Consider the following 21,032-nt stretch of genomic DNA (forward strand, 5'->3'; position numbering starts at 1 on the left):
GAAAACCCTAAAAAACAGCCCTTTTCTATTTCCCACACAAACGTTTTCTAAAGTCAATTTAAACTTTATTGCTATTCAATAAAGTTCATATTAAATTATAATCACTCACTGTTGTCTAAGCAATTTAGGTGTGACTCTTTGACGTTAGGACAAAGAGTCAATTTGCAATTAATTACCGCTGCATAAAGTTCAAATTCAATCATATCTATGAAAATAGTCTTCGCGTGCGCTTTGGAGGATCTAATGTTTCCTTGATGCTCCCGGAGGAACCGGAAAAACGTTCTTAATTCCAGTTATTCCCCAATCAACTGTTGTTGATGAACTAAATGCATGCCTAAAATCATCAAATTTGTGGCAGTGCGTAAAGACACTCCAAAATAGCGCAAAAGTTCAATAAACATTATTGGATGGGTGAACGAGCAATATTGGCACCGAAAAATAAAGATGTCGAGGATCTTAAAATAAAATGAAGTCCAGAAGATATAATTTACACGAACAATCTAAAAAAAATCAATTAAAAATCAAAAAAAATCATGTGTAGCATCACTGAAACAAAAATCACAGGAAAGCTACCAAAATAAAACGTTTTTAGGTGTGTTCTACATGAAGAAGTAAAACTTTGATAATTAATTAAAAATCGCGATAAACATTATTTTCTACGCATATCTTTCAAATTAAAAAATCATTTTTAGCTTAAGGAAAAACCGATTACCCGATGTTGAATCTTCTTTTCTATAACAATCCATAATTTAATTTAAAAAATATGTAACGACTATTTTGAATACAATTTGAATTCTACTAACATCCCTGATTTCTTTCTTATCACATACACAAACCATCGACATCAAGAAAATATCCATTGTGAATTTACCACACAACCACATTCTTCATCTGTCACTTTGACAGCACTCACTTTTCCTCATTTTCCTAACCATTGCTCTCAATCACCACTGTGTCTGTCAAGTGTGCACATTTTCGTCGTTCGGGGTATTTTGTGTGTTTTTCTCGTGTTTTTTCCCTCAAAATAAAGAAAAAACCCAAAACATTTTCAATTTGCAAAAATGTTAAAATTTATCGAATAATCAAAAGCTCTCTAGTCAAGAATTCTCTTGCCAATTAAATTCCACTCAAACTAAAAACACAAGGCAGTAGAATATAAAATAAAATAAAACCACGACCCGACCATGGAGCTCCACTCGTATGCGAAATTACGAGGTTACAAGAAATGTGGGTTTTTATATGATTTTCTGGTGTAATAATTTCCTGAGACTCATGTGCTTTATTTTACAACATCTCATTTCCAGGGACAATTCAACAGAAACGGAAATTAGTTGAGGCTCGGATCAATTACGATGGAATATTCTCAAAGAAATCATCAAATTGTGTTGATTCGTGGAAGAAAATCATGAACACTGCGAAATTGAATGAGTTCAATGTATGTTTCGTGCGCAAACAATGGGCCAATCTTCTGGCCAAATATAAAGTATATAAGGTAACCTATTTCTCTAGGAATGCAACCTCGTGGTCCAGGTCTAGTAATGATATTGATTTTTTTTTGTTACAGCGAACACGACTGAGACAACTTGGTAAAAATGGTGAAATAAATGACCAGATAGCTAGAGAAATCAGTGAGGAATGGGAATTCTTCTATCCCATTCATAGTTTCATGTCCAAGAAGCCTACAAATTTTCATTCCTATGCCCAGAATCCACGAGACGCCGATGAAAATGGCAATGCTCATCAAGACGAAGATTATAAATCTGAGTTTAAATCATCGCCACCGCCGTTTCCACAGAACACAGATCATGACTTCTATTCCAAATCGGCCAGTCGTGAGATTCAAGATATTAAAATGGAGCCAGATGAGTCTTCAACATCAAATCTAAACACCTCCGCCGCCGCAACATCATCAGCAAAACCTTCTGAGAACAACAACAAGATTTTGGGACAGAACTCTTGCAGCACCCTAAATAGTAGTAGTATAAAAATCGAGCAGCCTCAAAAGATAGTACAAGCCGAACACTCGGCCAAGAAAACCCCCAAGAAAGGGAAGCCATCGGAGAGAGATAAATACTACAAACACAAGAGACGCTATGACCGTCGAAATGAGCGGCGTTTCGATGCTCTGCTCAATGTCTTTGGCCAAATGGTGAAGACATACTTCCCAAATGTTGATACCACTAAGCTGGATGCTCAATCTGACCAAATATCGACTGAAGACGATAATGAGAGCTCAATGTCTGACACTGTTTGCATGGAGGAGGATTTGGAATCATTCTGTTCAGAGCAGTCATCGGCGGCGGAGCCACCTGTCTCCGATGAGAGTGGACTTTAATTACGAGTTAAACCAATCAAAAAACACGAGGACAATGACTGCTTTCTTTTTATCTGTTTTTTCTTTGTAGACTGAATCTATGATAATAATTTTTATTGCTTAACGTTTAAAACAAAATAGAGTGCGCTTTACCTATTTTTGTGGTTTGTTTTGTGTTTGTTGTTTCTCAAAAATGCATAAAGTCAAACTATGATATTTATTAAAGGTTTCCTGATATTGCACTTAAGACGATGTTGTGTTTTATTGTTTCAAATTTGTTTTTTGAATTTAAAAAGTCGATTTCACCAGTAAAAATAACCTCATTTGAATTTTCAATTTAAGGTTAGGTTAGTTTTCATTTACATGGACCATGCCTTTGGAATCAAGTGTGTTAAGAGGAGAGGTTTGACGGGTTATGGTTGGCTCTAATACAGAACTTATGTCGGTAGAGAACTAGAGGTCATGAAAAGAAGCATTTCCTGTTTAGATCGAAAGGGAAATTCTACAAATGCACTGCTTTAAAAAAATAATGATTGCAGCAAGTGGTCTTTTTTTTTCGTTTCATTTTGATAACGGTTAACCTGATTTATTTTGAGTTTGGTAAGTTTATACGTAAAGCTTGATTTGTTTACACAAATCACAAATCAACTATTTGTAGAATCATCAAAAGTGGAAAGGTGTGATGCTACCATAGAGGAGGAAGGCCTTGAAGCACCACAGCAAAAGATAATTGAAAAATAACAAATTTCTTCCGAAGAAACCACACGTCATTATCCAGGGAAGCAATAATTGAACTTATGTTACCTATTGACCCATCAACTATCAGACGCCGTGCACTGCAGGCCGGCAAGCGTTATTTTTAAATAGCAAAAGAGCAATTTATTTAAAAAAAATGTGGAACCTCGTTTGGCTTTTTCAAACACTCATCTCAATTGAAGTCCCCAAAAATGGGAAATGGTCTTGTTTTTTGACGAATCAAAGTTTAATATGCACGCATCTGGTAGAAAATAACACGTCGGGAGGCCAAGAGGTGAGAGCCTAATTCCAAAATACAGTTAAGAGACGGTCAAACATGTAAGTGGTTCAATTTTGGTCTTGGGCTGCTTCTCTGGCCAACGAATCCAGCCAATTCGACAAGTGAAGGGCATAATAAGGTCTGAAGACTGTGTAGACATCTTTTGTGACACCATGCTGCCTTATGTCAATTGGGACATGGACATTCCAACACGACAATGATGCCAAACATAAATCGATGTTGGCCACAAAGTGCATTACAGAAAAAAAGATTGAGGTTTTACCATGGCCAACCCATTCTCCAGATCTAAACCCAATAGATAATATGTGGGAAATTGTTAAGAGAAGAATTGAGAGCAACATTTGTAAGTACAAAAGTGACCTATTCGCTGGAATTCAGAGACAGTGGAATGACATTCCAAAAACGGTTAGACGGAAGATATACAGCCGTTATATGTACATTTCCTTGCCTTAAAGTAAGAAAATAGTTTGACATTTGGTTGTGAGATTTAAATTGCAAATGTTTTAAACAGCAATTTTACCAAATATTAAATTATTTAGTTATTTTTTTTTACGTAAAATGTTAATTTTTTTTTTAGCAATCACAACGTAATATCAAAAACGTTTAGAAAACTAAAGAAAGAATTTTGCTGTTCGATTTTCTACACATTTTTTTTTAATGAAAAATGTTGGAGGTCCTAGTTGCAAATGTTTTGCACGGTACTATAGATCGAATTTTAGAACTAAAATATATTGGTACACTATGGCGTATACATACGAATTTTTAAAATGATTTACAAAAATATTATTTCCAGTTTGAAAAAAAAAGAAAAAGGTTCATTTTTGTCATGATAGACAAAGGAAAAGAAAGTACATTAGGTTCTAAAAATCGATTAAAATTGAATTCATAAACAAGTGAATTTAGTTTCATATTAGTTTCATATTTTCATTGACTTTAAAAAGTTATCCAAAATACTAAAGTCAAGTCGATAGGACCTTTCACCAGTTACATTTCGGTTATGAAACCAGTAAAAACGAAGTATCAGAAGAAGAATCTCCAGAATTTCTGGGTAGTTCTTTTTTTGACTGCCGGCAACAATGCAGTTTTTTATTTTAAATTGATGAGTTAAATATTTTTCAAAATTAGACAGCGATAGATCAAAAAATAGGAATTGAAGTTACAAGTATAAAATCGACTCATAATAGTTTTTGATTAAAATTCGAAAAAGAGACCGATTACGAATAAATTCAGGACAGTGTCATCACATCACATTTTTTTTTTTCAATTTTCAATAAGAACAGAAAGCTTTCAGATAAAACTGGTTGAATAGATGGAAAAAAACGTTTTACTTACAAATATACAGGGTCCGGCAAAAAACCTTCCGTATTTTTAGACGTTTATATTTAAAGCTATTTAACATGGTATTCCGGGTATAGATAGATAGAGGTCTACGTGCCGTTTTTAGTAATCATAGAGGCGTGGCATGGTGAGCATCGCGCATTTGTAGTAGAGGAATAAATCCGTAATGGTGGTTCTGCGATTACTACTCAGGTAGCATTTCGCATTTCGGATAGAAAAACAATTCAAGTTTGGTTATTACGTCCGATACTGGGCAACAGAAAACCCTCAAGAAATTCATCAACGACCACTTCACAGCCCTTATGTGACAGTTTGGTGTGCTGTTGCTGAATTTGGTGTGTTAGGTCCGTATTTTTTTGAAGAAAATAGGCAATAAGTTACAGTAAATGCGGATCGCTACTGTCACATGATTGAGACCTTCCTCCAACCAAACTTAAATCAGTTTACTAGGAACTACAAAGAAGTCTGGTTCCAACAAGATGGAGCCACAGCACACACTTCACGGCGTTCACTAACCATTTTCAGAGAGATGTTTCCAGGGCATCTTTTTTCTTTACGAGGAGATATTACCAGGCTACCGAGGTCCCCCCATTTATCACCTTGAGATTTTTTTCTTTGTGGACAGGCCCAAGTCTTACACTCATCGCCAAACACTCAGGAAGTGGCAGACATTACACCACAAATGACTCGACGAGCAATGGAAAACTTCCGTGAAAGGATTTGTAAATGTATTAATAATAGAGGACAATATTTAACGGATATCATGTTTAAAACTAAGTAATTATTTTATTTAATGTACGAGTAAAGTGGCATAGTATCTAATTTAAAAAAAATCAATAAACTGTTTCTGTTAAATTGTTTATTTATTTGTCATTGCCTTTTAAAATATGGGAGATCGTTTTGCCGGACCCTGTACTTATGAAAGCCGAATTTTGAGAGATTTAATATTTTTTTTGAATATATCATTTTTTGAAATGAGGCAAATTATAGCTAAAGAAGCTTCCAAAAATATGCAATCAATTATTGAAGTTCAAGACTTTTTTGTGTAAACGTATTGAGATGTTTGGGGCCAACCAAAACATTAAGAATTGTATTTTTGGTATGATTTAATTTGTAGTAAAAAAATTATCAATAGGATTTTTGTATTTAACCAAAATATAACATCAATATCCTTTATAAGATGAAATAAGTTTAAGTCAATGCTTTTGTTTTGGTCTTAAGATATTAAAATAGAAAATCAATTTTTATTAGAGATTAGATTAGAAAGATCATTTGCGCCTAAAAAAAAGATCCTTACAAGTCTTCAAGGGAAATAAAAAAAAATTCCAGAACTGTTCGTAGAAGACTTGATGTAGCTACTTGCTCAGAAGGATCGCAAGAATGGTGACCTTTCTAAGGAAAAACAAAATATAACAACGCGGTTTAAATTCGCCCACTATCATTTTTATTGGAGTGGACCAAAAGGAGACAAAAGGTAGAGGAATGCTTTTGAATGGACGAAACAAAGATAAATTTGTTCGGAAGAGATGGCAGACAAAACGTTAGAAGGCTTCCTGTAAAAGAACTAAATCATAAATACATCTAGAAAACGGTCAAGAATGGTAGCGGCAGTATCATACTTTGGGGATAATTTTCTTGGAATGGCGGGCGTTGGACCAATACACAGGGCCGTCTTTACCCTTTTGGGGGCCCTGGGCACTTTTCGAAAATGGGGCCCCTGTATGATTGTAAAAAAATGTTATGTTGTGTAATAAAGGTATACAGAAAAAATCACATAACTTTGAATTGATATTTATTCTTTTAATTTTTTAAATAAATACATTTTTTTTTAATTTATTAAAAAGATAAATAGTTATTGCAGCATTTAAAACATAAACATAAACAATGTAAAAAAAATGATAAAGCTCTAGAATGTTGTCAGTTTTTTCATTTTCGTGTCGACTAATTTTCAAGTAGTCTTTTAAATTCAGGCATTCAGCATGTAGTTCATCTCCGTTCACATCTGCGGTGCAAAATTTAGCAAAAGATTTGCAGTTCTCTTTTAAGTCTTCTGAATTCAGATTTTTCAATCGAAAAAAAAGTCAAAACCTTGGCCAATCTTCGTATACGAACCTAGTCGCTGTTTCAAATGAACGCTTAGTGTGTCGACAATGGGAAGAAAGGTTTCAATTTTAAATCTTTCTTTCCCATTCAGATTTACTGAGGGTCTAGGGCCGTCAAAAAAAATCTGGCGTGAGCTTCTACACCTCATCCTTTCATTCGGAATCCGGGTTTTTTTGTCTGGCTGATGAATCAAAGTTATCAAAATTGTCTCTGAGCCCAATTATAAATTCATCTATTGCGCTCAGCAAATTTATTGCAACATCCAGAATAATATTTTGTTTTTTAAGTAAAGTACTTCTTTTATTAATTCTTTGCAATACAGAGTTCCAAAATTCTGTAAGTATGGTAAATTCAAGCTTGGACATTTTTTTGCAAAGACTTAATGCTTCCTCTCTGGCCTCTTGTGCCTATCCTAAATCGTTCGCGATAGACATCAAAGCTTCTTCAATTTCTTGATGACCTTTATATAAGACGCTTAGTGCATCAGCTCGCGCCGACCATCTTGTTTGAGAAAGACTTTTTAAAACTTTTGTTGGACCTAAAACACACTCCATCGATGAGAAGATACCGAAAAAAAGTTATACAATTTTTGAATAATGTCAAAGAATTTGGTTGCTTTTAAGACACACCCAGCGGCATGCACTTCTACCAAGTTTAATGAGAGCCCTGCACATGGTACAAAAGTGGCAAATTTACATTTTTCTTTTATTCTTGACTGTGAATCTCTAACACATATTTTGATTTAATAGTATTTTTGTATGCACTTCAAAAACACAAATGATACACGCAAGCTTTACATAGAACGATGATCAAAACGGAACATTCTAACATTGTATCGAAATATTTTTTTTTTCTTGAAAATAGACCAATAGATGTTAAGTGATGTTTCAGCAATTTGGGGGCCCCTGGTGATTGCGGGGAAAATAAGAAAATAAAGGCCAAACTTAAAAACAAAATCTTTTTTTTCATTAAAAAATTGAAGTTTTAAAACTCTGTTTGGTGTTTCTATTTTAATGTCCATATATAAGAAGGTACAGCGAATTTACGTACTCACAGGGTTTGCCATCTAATATAACCTTTTTCAACCTGGAATAACTTTTTCATTTTTCTGCTGATCTCCAAAAACTAACAAGATTTTCTATTCAAACCAGATTTAGAAGCATTTTTAATATACAAAAAATTAAAGTATTGTCCAAAACGAAAACAAATTTGTGTTTAACCAATAAATGTATCCTTAAATTAAATGTTCATATAGTTTAAATATACTATACTATAAAAGAAATGGTGCTCTCATTTTGTTTTTGTTAAGGGTGGTTAAATTTTGATGCCCGATGTTGAATGTGAACCACACCTTAACTTCAAATTTTATTTCTAACTCAATTTTACCCATGAAAAGATACACAATCGAGCAACGCGTTACGGCATACCCTCAGTGTCATCGTACATTTGCACCATTGGGTGATTTTTGTTCCAGATTAAATAATTGGTGTTTTGTTCAAAATCAAAATCGGCCCTTAAAATTTAACTACCCTTTAGTTATACAAAAATCTTTTTTATTGTACAAGGTTAAATATTCGAAGCCTGATACAACTTATTCCCTTTTGTCATTTACAAAAAATTCCATAAAACCCTTATAAAAATGTCTATACCCAAAATTTGTTCTCACGCTTTGCAATCACTAAGCTGCTTTCGACATTAAGACATTATTCATATCATTTTGTATTCCTGGATCTGGATATATGATTTCGTCCCAAACAAAAACCCGAACAAATATATTCATCCAGATCCAGCATATATGTCATATTACGAATGAGTGGGTATAATCATATCTCGCGTATTAAGTTTCCAAATAAAAAAAACAATAAATTCTCAAAACTGAAAAAAGTGAACAGAACCTTCATTGAAAGAGGGGATAAAAGTGTGCATGATATTTTTACCACAAACGAAATTATGAAAACAAACAAACAGGAATACAAAAAAGAAAAGATAAAAACCAAGTAAACTAAAAAATGCATTCAAATCTACGAAAAAACACGAACGGCACGAGCAATGAGCATCAGCATCAGCAGCAGCATTCAGCAACAATCATAATAATAAAGGAGTAAGCCCAGAGTAAGAGGATTAAGTTTAAACGAAGTGCTCAAGCTTCTCTATCCAGAAGCAGAAGAAGGAGTAGGTACCTAACGAGTAGAGTGTGTGTAAACAAACAAACCTTTTCCACGCGTATTTTTTCAGCTAGTTAAATGAAATGCTACCGAAGCGTAATTGAACCTGCGACAGTCAAAATCTCGTATATGGCTTTTCAATTGATAATTGAAACAGAATTAAAGGTAAAACTTTTTAATCCTGGTTCTTTTATGTTAGTTTCCTAACAGGTAGGTAAGTATATGTCAACTTAGGAGAAATGCAGACAGTTTATTGTTTTGGCTTTGTTTTACTTTGACAAGCTGAATTGCACGACAACTTAGATGTGTCAGGAAGTTTGTGTGAAATGTTTGTGGGTAATGTCGTTTTTTGGCAATACGAAATCCCTCAGTGATCTGGAATTTCAATTTAATTCTTCACGAATTCCATTTTTAGGGTCTTGAATCGATTGTGGAGCAAACCCAAAGAAAAAAGTCTAAAGATCTCAAGTGGTTATTTGATTGTTACGTTAAGCAACAAAGCAAACATCCTATCTTCGAATTGTGCCATCAAAATGTTTTGTAGGTAGTGAGTTTTATCAATTTCAAAGCATTTTTAAGCGTTTATCGTCCATTTTAAACAATGGCGCAGTTGTTACTTGTCAAATCTCAAAAAATGACAGCTTAAAAACTAACAGCTGCTGAAATAGTGAGTGGGCTATTGAAAATGTTCAGATTTCGACGACTTGAAGAATAGACAATATGATAAAGACACAGTGTGAGCATAAGGAAAAGAGCAAAGGGTTGGATAGGAAGTGTCGGTGTACATTGGTTTTAAATTTCTGAACATTGCAATGACATGGAAAGATAGAGCGTAGCAAGGCGTTCCACATTCGTGTAGTACGGCTAAAAAAGAGTCTCTGTACTTCATAGTACTGCCTAGTAAGGCTAAACTGATGGGTATTCCTAGAAGCGCGGGTATTACGGTTAAATTTTTAAGGGGGGTAATGCAACTGGCTATTTCACTAGAGTATAGTCCGTTAAAATAACGGTAAAAAAGGGTGAGGCAAGAAACCTTGCGTCGATGTTCGAGTGATGTAAACGAGTTGATGATGTTAATGTCACCAATCATTTTAAAAGCTCTTTTTTGAATACTGTTCAAGAGGATTAAATAAGTTACTGGAATATCAGCCCAGAGATGAGAGTTATATTCAAGTTTTGGAAGTATATAGGTTTTGTAGATTGTAGCCAGATCAGACGGAGAGAAAAATTAATTGCAACGTCTCAAAAAACCTAGACATCTTGCGGCGTTTTTGGAAACATCGCGTATGTGATAGCTCCACAAAAGGTGGTTGCTGATTTACATTCCGAGGATGTCAAGATTTTCCGTTTCCTTGAGATGAACCATGAGATCACCAATGCACCTATTGCTACAAAAGCCGTATTGGCGGTCATTAAGAAGCTTCCGTTCATTAAGATATTTCTTAAGCTGATTAATTATCAGCGTTTCCATGACCTTAGAAAGAAGGGACGTTAGCGCTATCGGTCGGTAATTTGTGGGAGAAGAATATTCGCCTTTTTTGGATTGGCTGAACAAATGCAGATTTCCAACTACTCGGAACGAGCCCAGAAGAATAGGATAGATGGAAAATCTTACGCAGTGGTTTTGCTAGCGTGGAAGAAACCCCTTTTAAGAATAATAGCGGGGATATCATCTGGGCCAGGGGATTTATGAATGTTGAGATCTTCAAAAACTTCGCCACAATTCAAGTACGAAAAAAGATTGGTCTGATAGAATCATTTACGCGTTCAAGAATTGGGGGAGTCATTCCACTGGTAAGGTGGAATTTTCAGCGAACTGCCTTGCAAATAAGTTGGCTTTATCAATAGAGCTAACTAAAGGAGTATCAACTGTAAGAACTTCATCATAAGGCAGACGCCTTATTAATATTTTTTTTCATAATTTCAATTGCAATGACTTGTTACGGTTACCATTTCAACAAAAGTAGGCGAATTTGTAGCTGAAAGAAAAACTGTAACACAAACTTAAGTGACAGATCACTGATAAATCAAAGGACAATTATACCTATGATGATAACGCGCAGTAAGAAATCTGGCTCTCAAAAAATCATTTCCATATATTTGTATCTTTACTGAGCTTTACGTTATTTAATGGTTACATAATTAATAGTTACAATAGCATAATTCAAAAACAAAAAAAAAGGATTAATATAGGTTGTCAATGATTTGACAATTTAAAATGTCAAATTGACCTTTTTAGTAAGATTTGACAACTCATCATGAATCGTTAGACGTCAGAAAAAAGTTAAAAACTTGAAAAATGGAAGTTTACTTTACATAATACAAAAATTGGTTTTATTTTTTAAATTGACTATTTGGTTCTATTTTTGAAATGAGTAATGAAGTGCAGTTATGGTGAATGGCGAGCCTATTTATTTTTTTGTTTCCAAACATTCCGTTTGGTTTTAACAGACGGCCAACTGTCATACAGCGTGTTTAACCATCAATTTATTGCAAAATCAATTTGTTGATAACTCTATTTTCAGTGGTATTGAGGGACTCCACTTGTCATTTGAAAAGAAGCTTGTAGTAGCAGCTAGAACTTAAATTTAAGTGAACTTTTGCTACTGCAACTTTTTTTGCTGCGGAACGCCTACAGCTTTGCATTGCATTATTTTTGCACGTTTAAAATTTGCAAATGCTTCAAACTGCAGCCGCAACAGACAGAATGGTCGCATTCACAAAGCTAGTGGCTACGTAGTCGAAATTCAACTAGCTTTGTAAATGCAAAACTACACTACAAAGATCGTCAGTCTGGAACTGTCATATTATTGAGAAATGCAAATATATAAAATAAGAAACATTTTTGATTTGATAACTTTAAGTTATCTTATGTGTTTTAAAATTCAATAAAATCATATTTAAGACACAATTTGAATGATTTATATTTGTATTTAAAAACTGAACGATTTATTTAACTTTCAATTCGTATGTCTTTACCGAGCAGCTGATTGTGAAACGTCAAAATCATTCTCCACTAACTTTGTAGCCGAATTTTTTCCACTCGTCGGAGGGAAAATTTCAACTACTTTTGTAGTTAGATTTAGCCAATCAGAATCCCTTGACTACGTAGCTAGCGATCAATGTCATCGAACATTGTTTAAAGATTGTTTTAAACATTTGACAGATGTCAACATAAGATTAGGTTTGTTCCCAAGATTTTTAGGCAAAAATTCGATGTGTTCCACACTTAGTTTTAAACAGTTTAAGACTGAAAGTTTTAGTCATAAGTCGTTCCACAATTCAAAAGTTGTGCTAATTCTTATAAAAGAAAACGCGGGATAGAGTAAAACATATACCCTTTTTGCCAGATTTAGTCCCAGAAATTTCTTCTTTCAACTAATGACAGAACAAAAAAATTATTGAGTAAGGTTGCCCAAGTAATTCTTTTATTTTCATTTTAGTTTTGAATATTGTTCATATTTCCTTTAATTAATCAAATAATTTTCCTAGAATTTTTATCTTTTTATAAAACTGTTACTGAAAAAGACATTTGTAGTAAAGAATATTTATTGAAAATTGTAGTGTTTAAAAAAAACATTGAAGTGTTTAAAAAAAAAATATTGTAGTGCTTAAAGAAACACGCATTTAAGATTCATAATTTAAGGAATAATTTTATTTTAAATAAATATAAGTACTTTTGTTGATATTTATTTTATTACATTATTATTCATGATCAAGTTGATTCAAATTTATCAATGGTCTTCTGTAACTCTGCTCGAGTAAATTTTTGCTGGCGCGAAAACAGTTACAGACATTTTGACAGTTTGCTTTCTATCTGAGAGCATTTCATTCCCACTCCTCAAATTTGACATTTGACCAACTTAAAGTGCGAGAAATGTCTCGAACAGACCTATTGTTGGTCTTTCAATGGGATGAAATTCTCTCAGAGAGAGGGCAGCTGCCAAACAATTATGGAATTGTTTTTGGCAAATATGTCTTCCATCTCAATCAATTCGAAGCAAACCGAACGGACGATGCAATTTCCTAACCGCAATATGCCATTTGACAGATCAACAATTTCAACACAAAGCAATTTCTTATACAGAATTTGTCAAGATGGAAAATTATTTAAATCTCCCGTGAGCGCTGTCTTCTGCCCAAAACTACCAAATTTGTGTAGTGTAAAACATCATTTGGGCAACAAATGTTGACAATTGGTTCTGGTCAAGGTTGTGAACAGACCTATTATTTGTGAATTAGAATGACACATAGAAAGCATTTCAGCTGAAAATGATTATGTAGCGTTATAGGAAAGTAGTTTCAAATTTGTGGAATTTGGCTTGTTGTTGGGGATTGTCAAATATTATTTGACATTTGAACACAAATTGTTTGGTAACGTTGATTTTTTGTTGACATTTAAACAAATATCTCTTTGTTTTTAAACTTGTAGAGCCGGTAATTTGTAATTTTTTTAAAGTAAATCTAAAAAAAAGGAAATGAAACTAATATGTAAAAGACTTTAATTTTTGGGAAGTTGACCGCTGTTAGTTTAAGGTATGTACCTACGAGATTTTGACTGTTCGCTTAAAAGAATAAATTTCAGCACTTAAGGTAAGGGTTTTAGCATATTTTTTGTTTCGTAAATCAGGAAAGAATACAAAATTCAAGGAATAAAGAATGAACAAGAAGGAAAACACGAACGAAAAAAACAAATAAAAACTAAGTAATGCAAACAACATTATAAAAGATAGTATGCAACAGAGAACTAGACAATTATTATATAATAAAGAGATATACAAAAGACAGCTATAGTATATAAAAATATAGTTATGCATGATGAATATCTAAGTCTAATATAGAGGTACATGAAATAATGTATAAAATAGAGAGAAGTCTCAAGTATAAAAAAAGCACCTCGCGTAAATTAGACGAGAACGTGACATAGCATAAATCCTCGTAAACTTTTTCCTCTTCGTCAAAATAAATATCGTTGACATCAACTCCTCCACCGGCGTGTGTTGTATAGGTCCATATTGTCGCCTTAGCAGCAGCACTATGTAGCCTGCTGTTTATGCTCGACGAGGAAGAATTTATGGACGCCACCGAACCCACAACACTCGATTGACCATTTAACGAGGAGCTGTCATCTTCGAAGCATGTATCGTTGCCCGCCTCAACTGTTATGTCACTATTGTCATCTTCAACAGAAAGTGAACTGCTACGGGCGTCAAGCTCATGTTGGTTGTTCTCTATTTCGGAGTTTGGGGGCTCTGTATCCGTTGACGACGATGTAACCGCCTCTTTGGTGCCATTAGTTTGTCTTTCACTAGGTAGACATAAGCATAAGTATATGGAGCCGATAGGTTTTATAAACGACCGACATGGATGATAGTTTGTTCGCCCAAACGGGGAGCAGGGTATATTGTGTAGGAAGAAGTAGGTAGAGTAGCATTCGATTTGAAGTGGGTTTAGTAGTCGATAGGTGGCGGTGGTGTAGTATGGTGGTAGGTTGTGCAAGAAAGCATTTAGTTCCAGGAAGATAGTTTGATATTTTGTTTTTTTTTTTTTTTTTATTACAAAAGACATAGACAGAGAACAGAGAATAAATCAAGAGGAAACAGAGAATAAAGAAGGATATTTTTTTTTGTTATATATATTCGAAATATAATAATTAATCACCCAATAATCGCTCCAAATAAAAAATAAAACAATAAAACAAAAGAAGAACAAATAATAATTCGAGGACAATAACAAGGAATCATAACACAATTCCATTATTTAATCCAAGGAAAAGAAATACAAACAAATAAAACTTCAAGAGAAACAGAAAAAAATATGACAAATTATGGTCAACAGAAAAATTATATCATCCGTATATAAAATAAAATAAAATATATTTCAATGCATATGTAAAAATGTATAAATGAAATATTGTATAATTTTTTGATTTTTGTTTGTTATATTTTATGAAAGAAAAATTCTACTCACGTTGAATGCAGATCCTTGTATATGGCCTCATCCGAATGACTCCTTTCAGTGTGCGACAGTTGAATGTTAAATCCTCTGTAAGAGTGGAATTCATTGATTGAAGTGGGTTGAAAAGGATGTTATATATGTGGGTTGAGTTGGGTTGTAAAGAGACTACAACATCACTGGGACATTGTGCCACAGATGACATTTACTTTACACTACGACTCACTTGATTACGGATACTTATTGTTTTTTTTTTTTTGATTTAATAAAATTATCTGTTTTTTAAGATTGACAAAAATGTAAGACGATAAGAAATACTGTCTAGGATTTTTTACTTTAAATGGTACACTAGAACCTCAAAAATTATGGCCCAAAAATTATGTTCTTTTTAGTGCTTGGTTTTAAAATTTTTAATATAAAGGGATTCTAAAATTATTCATGATTTTCTTTTACTCAAAACTTTTTGTTCCATAATGGAATTGGCCGCAAAATGTTTAACTAAGGGACTTCAAATTTTAACAATACCTTTTAAAATATATTTTCTCTTTAGGAATTAGTAGGATTTTTGCATGCTGCAGAGTCCATTACTTACATTAGCAATTACCTTAATCAAGTTTTTTAATTTTTACGGTAGAAGTGAGCCTTTTGACGAGTGTGGTATTTAAATAAAATTTTCAAAAAGACTAAAGACTAAATATTTTCACTATCGTCATTATAAGCTCACAGATTATTTTGTTTTTATGTTCTATGAAAAGAAACGTATAGGATTTAAGATTGTTTTGTATTGTGTTGCTTTATAATTGGGTTGTTAATTTCTTGGTTTTTTACCAGGGTTGCCATTCACACACTTGCATTGGTAAAAATTAATGTTTTTTTGCGAATTGACTTTTAAGACAAAAATTTGGTAAAAATTTAGAGTGAAAACTCACACGATGGCACTTACCATTAAAAAATAGTATAATTATATAATTTATTATTGAAAAGGGTTGCCAAATACATGATCGAAGCTAAAAATAAATTTAATCATTGGAATTTTTTGACAGGTTGAATATCGGATCACCATCAACAATTATTTGCAGAAGCAATAAAAAAAGAAAGATATGAATTGTTCGTGACAGGAAATAATATTAAAACCGATAATAAAGTGAGTACCCTTCTTGCCTGCTTTGGGCCGAAAATATATATCTGTTAAAAACACTATCAGCCTTATTACGGTTGTCAAAGATCAATTAATTGACAATTGAAACATTTTGTCAATTAATTGATAAATTGGTATTATGAACGCGAGTTGATCATTTTTTGATCCATTGTGATCAAAGATCAAAAATCTATTGTGAATAATGCAAATTTTAGTATGTTTGGGATGGATTGTTGTCTTTTCGTTGGTTTTAACTTGTCGTTGTTATCTAAAAATACATTAAGGAAGACTTCTTTTGAAAGTCTTAAGTTTTGAATGAATCTAAAAGTGAGCCAAATCAGATTTTGTAATGTAACTAAAAAAGAATTTTTCTCCAAATCCATCGGATTTGAAGCATCGCGTAGTTTTCTTCGAATCTTTGCTTGCTCCAAAGTATTTTCTTCTTCAATTTCATTTTCACCGAAAAATAGTTCAATAGTAGACATGCTTTTGGCTTTCGCGATCCATAAAATATTTTATCAACAAGGAATTTGTGATTGACTGAAAATTTGATAATTAACAAATATTTTGACAACCATAACACCAAGACTTTCAATTTGAATCATTCACAATAGATCTAATTTCTGAAGAGCGTTCACAGTTTATCAAAAATTTTGATTGCTGACAACGATAATACCAATTCATCAATTTCATTGAAAAATGTCAACTAGCGTATTGATAATTGACAACCGTAATAGGGCTGTATGTTCACCTGAGACACCAGTATCTAAATCGTACGAGGCGATCGTGAAATAAATCAGAGAACATTTAAACCCTGCATCATACTTTCTATCAAAACGAATGAAGTTTTCAAAACGGGACTAACAAGTAGTCGAAAGCATTGCAGAATATGTTGTGGCTTTGTGAAAGCTCGCAACACAATGGAAATTAGGTACTAACTTAAATGAACAGTTACGAGACCGTTTTGTAAGTGGCATTCGTAATCCAGATGTTAAACGAAAGTTCAGAGCGGAGAAAGAAGAAGAGCTTACATTCAGTAAAGTCATCGAAATTGCAACGGGCATAGAGCTTATGGAAAGAGATGCTATGCTTAATACGTCATCAATTTCAGCAGCAGTTGATTTTATGAAACAAGACCACATGAAAAGGCGAGGAGCTGGACAGCAGCAACATCGACAGAGGCAGCGGCAGCATACTTGCGGCGAAATCAGAACAATGACAAAAGCTTTGGCAGTGGAGATAAGCATACAAAGGTTCAAATGAGGGCAAGGGAGACAGGTATAGTGCTTCTAAATGTTGTAGTTAAATGAACCATATGCATAAAGATTGTAAATTCAAGAATTATAATTGTGCAGTATGTGGGCGAAAGGGCCATTTAAAAGCAGTTTGTTATAAAGAAAAAAGGCGAAATAATTTTATGGGTATAGCCCAAAATAAAAATGTACAGGGCATTGACAAGTCTTTTTACTTGTGAGCCGGTGTTTAGTCACAAAAATGTAGATCCGTTTTCAATTGAATTAAAAATCGATGGCATTCCGAGATGTATCCAAGTGGATACGGGTGCCGGTATCTCGGTCATTTCAGAAAAGGAATATCGCGAAAAGTTTTCTTATCGTACTCTTGAGAAAAGTAATTTAGTTTTAATGACGTTTACGGGAGAAAAAATCTCTCCAATCGGAATGATTGAGCTGCAGGTAGAATATCGATCGGTGGTGCTTCCATTAAAGGTGTATGTTGTTGCATGTGGATCTCAAATGAGTGGCATCAGAAATTCAATATATCATTACAGAATAAGCCAATATTTAAGTGTCATGCGGTAGGTATAGATAGGGAACAGCGAGTCATTTAAAGCTAAATTGTATTAAAAGTTTCCTAATGTGTTTTTTGACAAGTTAAAGACAGTCCATTGAAAATCCGGGTAGTCGATGAGATGAAACCAAAATATGTTCCAGCACGCTTTCTTCCAATAGCACTCGAAGAAAAAGTTAACGTGGATCTATAGACCGCCTTCTTAGAGAGAAGATCTTGGCCAAAGTGGAGACAAAGGGATGGGGGACTACAACAGTTCCCGTGCTAAAATCTGACAGAACAGTAAGGATATGTGGTGATTATCAGACCACCATCAATAAGCATTTGATTCCCAAAAATTCTTCAATTCCCAAAATCGATGACCTAATGGTAGGTATAAAGACTGGTGGGAGTTTCACAATTCTCGATTTGAGTCACGCAGATCAGCAGATGGTTTTGGATAACGAATCCAAGAACCTGGTCACGATAACGACGCTTCAAGGTGACATGACTTACAATAGGGTCCCATATGGCATAAAAGTAGCTCCTGCTATTTTTCAGAATAAAATCAGTTCGAAGTTGCGACAAGTTAAAAATTTTAGAGTTTATTTTGATGAAGTACTGATTTTCGGTGATAATGTGAAAGAGCATTATGATACTCTCTTGGAAATTTTCGCGTTGTTCAAGGAAATGGGGTTGACAGTCAGCAAGCATAAATGTCAGTTTTTTAAAGATGTGATTAAGTTTTTGGGATTCCGTACTTCCAAGGAAGGACAAGGTCAAGGGATTATAGAAACGCCACACCCGAAAAATATAAGCGAACTTCAGTCTTTCTTAGGGCTTGTAAATTTGTAGAGACATTTTTTACCAGATCTATTAACAATTGAAGCCCCTATGTTGAATTTGTTAAAAAAAAATGTGAGGTGGAATTCTGATAGGAAATGCAGTGATGCATTTAATGAGGTGAACAAATTGTCGCAAGTAGTTGGCTACGTACAATATGGATGGCCTAGGGTGGTGAACGAAGAAATTAACCCGTTTATGCAAAGGCAAGAAGAATTAACACTAGAACAAGGAGTGTTAATGTGGGGTTTAAGAGTTATTGTTTCCGAAGAGTTACGAAAACAGCTCTTGAAAGAGTTGCATTTTAACCTATTAGGAATCACAAAGATAAAATCAATTGCAAGAGGGTATTTCTGGTGGCCTTCTATGGATGAGGCAGTAATTAACATTGCAAATGACTGTGTTGAATGTCAAAAACATCGTCAAAATCCACCAAAAGATAGGTCTAGTTTTTGGGAAGTTAAAAAGGTAGCTTAAAAAAGGTTACATCGATTTTTTTGGGTTTCTTTCGGGTAAAAACTTATTTGGTGTTAGAATATGCATTTTCGAAATGGATCGAAGTTTTTAACATGTCATCAACGGAAACAAAATACACAATAGCTAAGTTGCGAGAGGTATTTGCTAGATTCGGGTTACCTGAACATATAGTAACAGATAATGGTAGAACGTTTACTGCTCATGAATTTAAGTTGTTTATGAATTCCAATGGAATCAATCATACCTTTTCTCCACCGTAACACAGTGCATCAAATGGGCAGGCTAAAAACGCCGTCAAAATTGTAAAAAACTTTTTAAAGAAAAATCAAAGTTCGGATTCAGAAACTGCGTTAGCCTGCAGGTTCTTGTTTAATTATAGAATTGATACGCACTCAACAACAAACGACAGGTCAGCTAATCTTTTGTTAAAACCAAAACTCAGATCCAGGTTTGATCTCTTAAGACCAGATCCAAGACAACCGATATTATTAAAACAAGATAAAATAAAACAGAATTTAGAGAGAAAGGAAAGGACATTTGAGAGGGAAGATTCAGTTTTAGTTCGAGATTATAGGAATTCAGGGAATAAGTGGATGAACGCAGTAGTTGAGGAGCAATTAGGACCTGTTACATTTACCGTGAAAACTGATAGTGGGGAAAGATGGATGCCTGAAAGATATGAATCAGAAGTTGACGATTATATAATTTCAAGAGTCGATGATAAAATTGAAAATAACCAGAAAGGTACTTCAACGGTTAACAAAGACAGAGAGTCTAATGTACAAGATGTCAGTGAACCTATTTCAGAAAAATTAGTGGTTGAAGAATGTTAAAGATACCAGAATAAGAAAACCTGTAGAGCGGTTCCAACCGTCTTAGAATATTTATGTATGGAAAGTAAAGGGTGATTTTTTTGAGGTTAGGATTTTCATGCATTAGTATTTGACAGATCACGCGGGATTTCAGACATGGTGTCAAAGAGAAAGATGCTCAGTATGATTTGACATTTCATCATGAATAGACTTACTAACGAGCAACGCTTGCAAATCATTGAATTTTATTAGCAAAATCAGCGTTCGGTTCGAAATGTGTTTCGCGCTTTACGTCCGATTTATGGTCTACATAATCGACCAAGTGAGCAAACAATTAATGCGATTGTGACCAAGTTTCGCACTCAGTTTACTTTATTGGTCATTAAACCAACCACACGAATGCGTACAGTGCGTACAGAAGAGAATATTACGTCTGTTTCTGAGAGTGTTGCTGAAGACCGTGAAATGTCGATTCGTCGCCGTTCGCAGCAATTGGGTTTGTGTTATTCGACCACATGGAAGATTTTACGCAAAGATCTTGGTGTAAAACCGTATAAAATACAGCTCGTGCAAGAACTGAAGCCGAACGATCTGCCACAACGTCGAATTTTCAGTGAATGGGCCCTAGAAAAGTTGGCAGAAAATCCGCTTTTTTATCGACAAATTTTGTTCAGCGATGAGGCTCATTTTTGGTTGAATGGCTACGTAAATAAGCAAAATTGCCGCATTTGGAGTGAAGAGCAACCAGAAGCCGTTCAAGAACTGCCCATGCATCCCGAAAAATGCACTGTTTGGTGTGGTTTGTACGCTGGTGGAATCATTGGACCGTATTTTTTCAAAGATGCTGTTGGACGCAACGTTACGGTGAATGGCGATCGCTATCGTTCAATGCTAACAAACTTTTTGTTGCCAAAAATGGAAGAACTGAACTTGGTTGACATGTGGTTTCAACAAGATGGCGCTACATGCCACACAGCTCGCGATTCTATGGCCATTTTGAGGGAAAACTTCGGAGAACAATTCATCTCAAGGAATGGACCGGTAAGTTGGCCACCAAGATCAT

At 34.2% G+C, this 21,032-nt stretch overlaps 2 protein-coding genes across 2 annotated transcripts in view; one reads left to right on the plus strand and one right to left on the minus strand.

Moving 5' to 3' along the window:
* The window catches only part of LOC129944361 (protein vav), a 166,506-nt gene that overhangs the window by 13,113 nt on the left and 132,361 nt on the right, over positions 1–21,032 (minus strand). Inside the window, exon 3 of the mRNA XM_056053737.1 lies at positions 14,927–15,001. Within this exon, the coding sequence (XP_055909712.1) occupies positions 14,927–15,001 (75 nt within the window). The remainder of the gene's footprint in view (positions 1–14,926; positions 15,002–21,032) is intronic.
* LOC129944362 (uncharacterized) lies at positions 978–2,563 on the plus strand. Its single transcript, XM_056053738.1, has 3 exons — positions 978–1,227; positions 1,305–1,492; positions 1,565–2,563. The coding sequence occupies exons 1-3, from the start codon at positions 1,185–1,187 to the stop codon at positions 2,333–2,335; spliced, it is 1,002 nt and encodes a 333-aa protein (XP_055909713.1). The 5' UTR covers positions 978–1,184; the 3' UTR covers positions 2,336–2,563.

The sequence above is a fragment of the Eupeodes corollae genome, chromosome 2 (assembly GCF_945859685.1).
Source record: "Eupeodes corollae chromosome 2, idEupCoro1.1, whole genome shotgun sequence".
In the NCBI taxonomy this organism is placed as follows: Eukaryota; Metazoa; Arthropoda; class Insecta; order Diptera; family Syrphidae; genus Eupeodes; species Eupeodes corollae.

What these genes read in the sequence shown, in the direction of transcription:
- LOC129944362 (XM_056053738.1), top strand. Translation starts at nt 1,185, where the DNA reads ATGGAGCTCCACTCGTATGCGAAATTACGAGGTTACAAGAAAT. An exon ending in ATTACGAGGTTACAAGAAAT is followed by an intron (nt 1,228 to 1,304) that starts GTGGGTTTTTAT and finishes TCTCATTTCCAG; the next exon opens with GGACAATTCAACAGAAACGG. An exon ending in CCAAATATAAAGTATATAAG is followed by an intron (nt 1,493 to 1,564) that starts GTAACCTATTTC and finishes TTTTTGTTACAG; the next exon opens with CGAACACGACTGAGACAACT.